This window comes from Austrofundulus limnaeus, unplaced genomic scaffold, assembly GCF_001266775.1.
Source record: "Austrofundulus limnaeus strain Quisiro unplaced genomic scaffold, Austrofundulus_limnaeus-1.0 Scaffold1379, whole genome shotgun sequence".
NCBI lineage: Eukaryota > Metazoa > Chordata > Actinopteri > Cyprinodontiformes > Rivulidae > Austrofundulus > Austrofundulus limnaeus.
This window is the reverse complement of record NW_013953781.1, coordinates 53973-55519: the sequence shown is the minus strand read 5'-3', so window position 1 is coordinate 55519 and position 1547 is coordinate 53973. Positions and strand designations below refer to the sequence as shown.

The following is a 1547-nucleotide window of genomic DNA, read 5'->3' as shown; positions in this document are numbered from 1 at the left end:
TACTTAACTACAACAAATATCACATACTTTAACACTTTTACTCAAGTTATATTCCTAAAGGAGACTTTAACTTTTACCAAAGTCATTTTTTGATAAGATACTTGTACTTTTACTCAAGTATCACTTTGTGGTACTTTATACCAGACTGTGAACTGAAACTTCAAGCTTCAACACAGCTGATTTCAGTTGGTAACTGATTGTAGTTAAACATTTCAGTCAGGTGTGTCAAAGCAGGGAGACCTGTAAAACATGCAGGGCGGTGTGCCTGGAGGACCAGGRTTGAAACCACTGGTGTAGAACCAGTAAACCTGGAGGAGCCGAATAAAACAGTTAACAAAATAAAACTGGACCTTTATTCTGAAAGGGTTTCCCAAATAAAAGTTCAAATAAAACTGGACCTTTATTCTGAAAAGGTTTCCCAAATAAAAGTTAAAATAAAACTGGACCTTTATTCTGAAAGGGTTTCCCAAATAAAAGTTAAAATAAAACTGGACCTTTATTCTGAAAGGGTTTCCCAAATAAAACAGTTGAAATAAAACTGGACCTTTATTCTGAAAGGGTTTCCCATCCAGGAAGCTGGATGAACTGTCCTAACAACATATTTACCGCTTTCCTCCATCAAACTGTGTTTTATTGAGTTTTTATCATTTTAAAATAATTCGGCCCAAACATTTATAGCCCGGTCCAGATTTAACCCGGTTCTGTAGTACCTGGACCTGAACTAGACCGGGTTCTGGTGTTGTTGTGGTGCTGACTCTACCGTTCGGACAGTCCGCCTGACACCGAGCGCTGAAGCAGGGAACCCGCTCCCTGACGTAATGCTCCCGAACCACCCGAACCTTCCGGCCCCGGCAGCTCTTCAGGTGCAGAATCTTATCGGTCTTTATCATTCCGAACACTCAGAACCGAACCCGCCCACAGAAACAGGCCCCACACTTTGTTCCGACATGTAAACACTCCTATGGCGGAGTTCAGGGAAGCGCGCGAGGAGCACACGCTGAAGCGTACGCTCTGACGTCATGACGTAAAAACTTATTTTACGTTCAAGCGCGTCTAGATCCAAAACAAGCGACACCGATGGGTTACCGTACGGAATAATGAAAGATTATTCAAGGAAGAAAAAGATTAAAAAATAAATCAGACAAAAATACACAACAGTACATCTCCGTCTTGCTGATTTAGTTTACATGTCCAAAAATAAGTGGAAAGAAGCGCACACTTGTATAAACTGCTGCATGTTTAAAATAAACAATCAGTGTGTGTGTTGGGTTTATCCCAGCTTCTATCATACCCAATTTTTTATGTTTATCTAAAAGCGCAGTAAGTTATGGTCATTTTTGCTCATTTAATAAACCTCAGGTAGTCTAGTTGTAGGCGCTTACTTCTGGCTTCCAGTTCTCTTTCTTCTGACTGTAAATCTGATTAAATTTTCATTGAAACCCACGCAATGATTCATAAAATAGCGTGAAAACGAGGAAAAACAAATGCACGCASAAAACCAAAAACATCTCCTGCGTTTTGTGTTTCAGCAGTGAACGACTCCTCTC

At 40.3% G+C, this 1547-nt stretch overlaps 1 protein-coding gene across 1 annotated transcript in view; it reads right to left on the bottom strand.

Moving 5' to 3' along the window:
- dis3l (DIS3 like exosome 3'-5' exoribonuclease) overlaps positions 1 to 973 on the bottom strand; it is a 13681-nt gene extending 12708 nt beyond the window's left edge. The window contains exon 1 of the mRNA XM_014032125.1: positions 761 to 973. Coding sequence (XP_013887579.1) covers positions 761 to 890 — 130 coding nt within the window. The 5' untranslated portion in view covers positions 891 to 973. The remainder of the gene's footprint in view (positions 1 to 760) is intronic.
- Positions 974 to 1547: the final 574 nt, after the last annotated feature.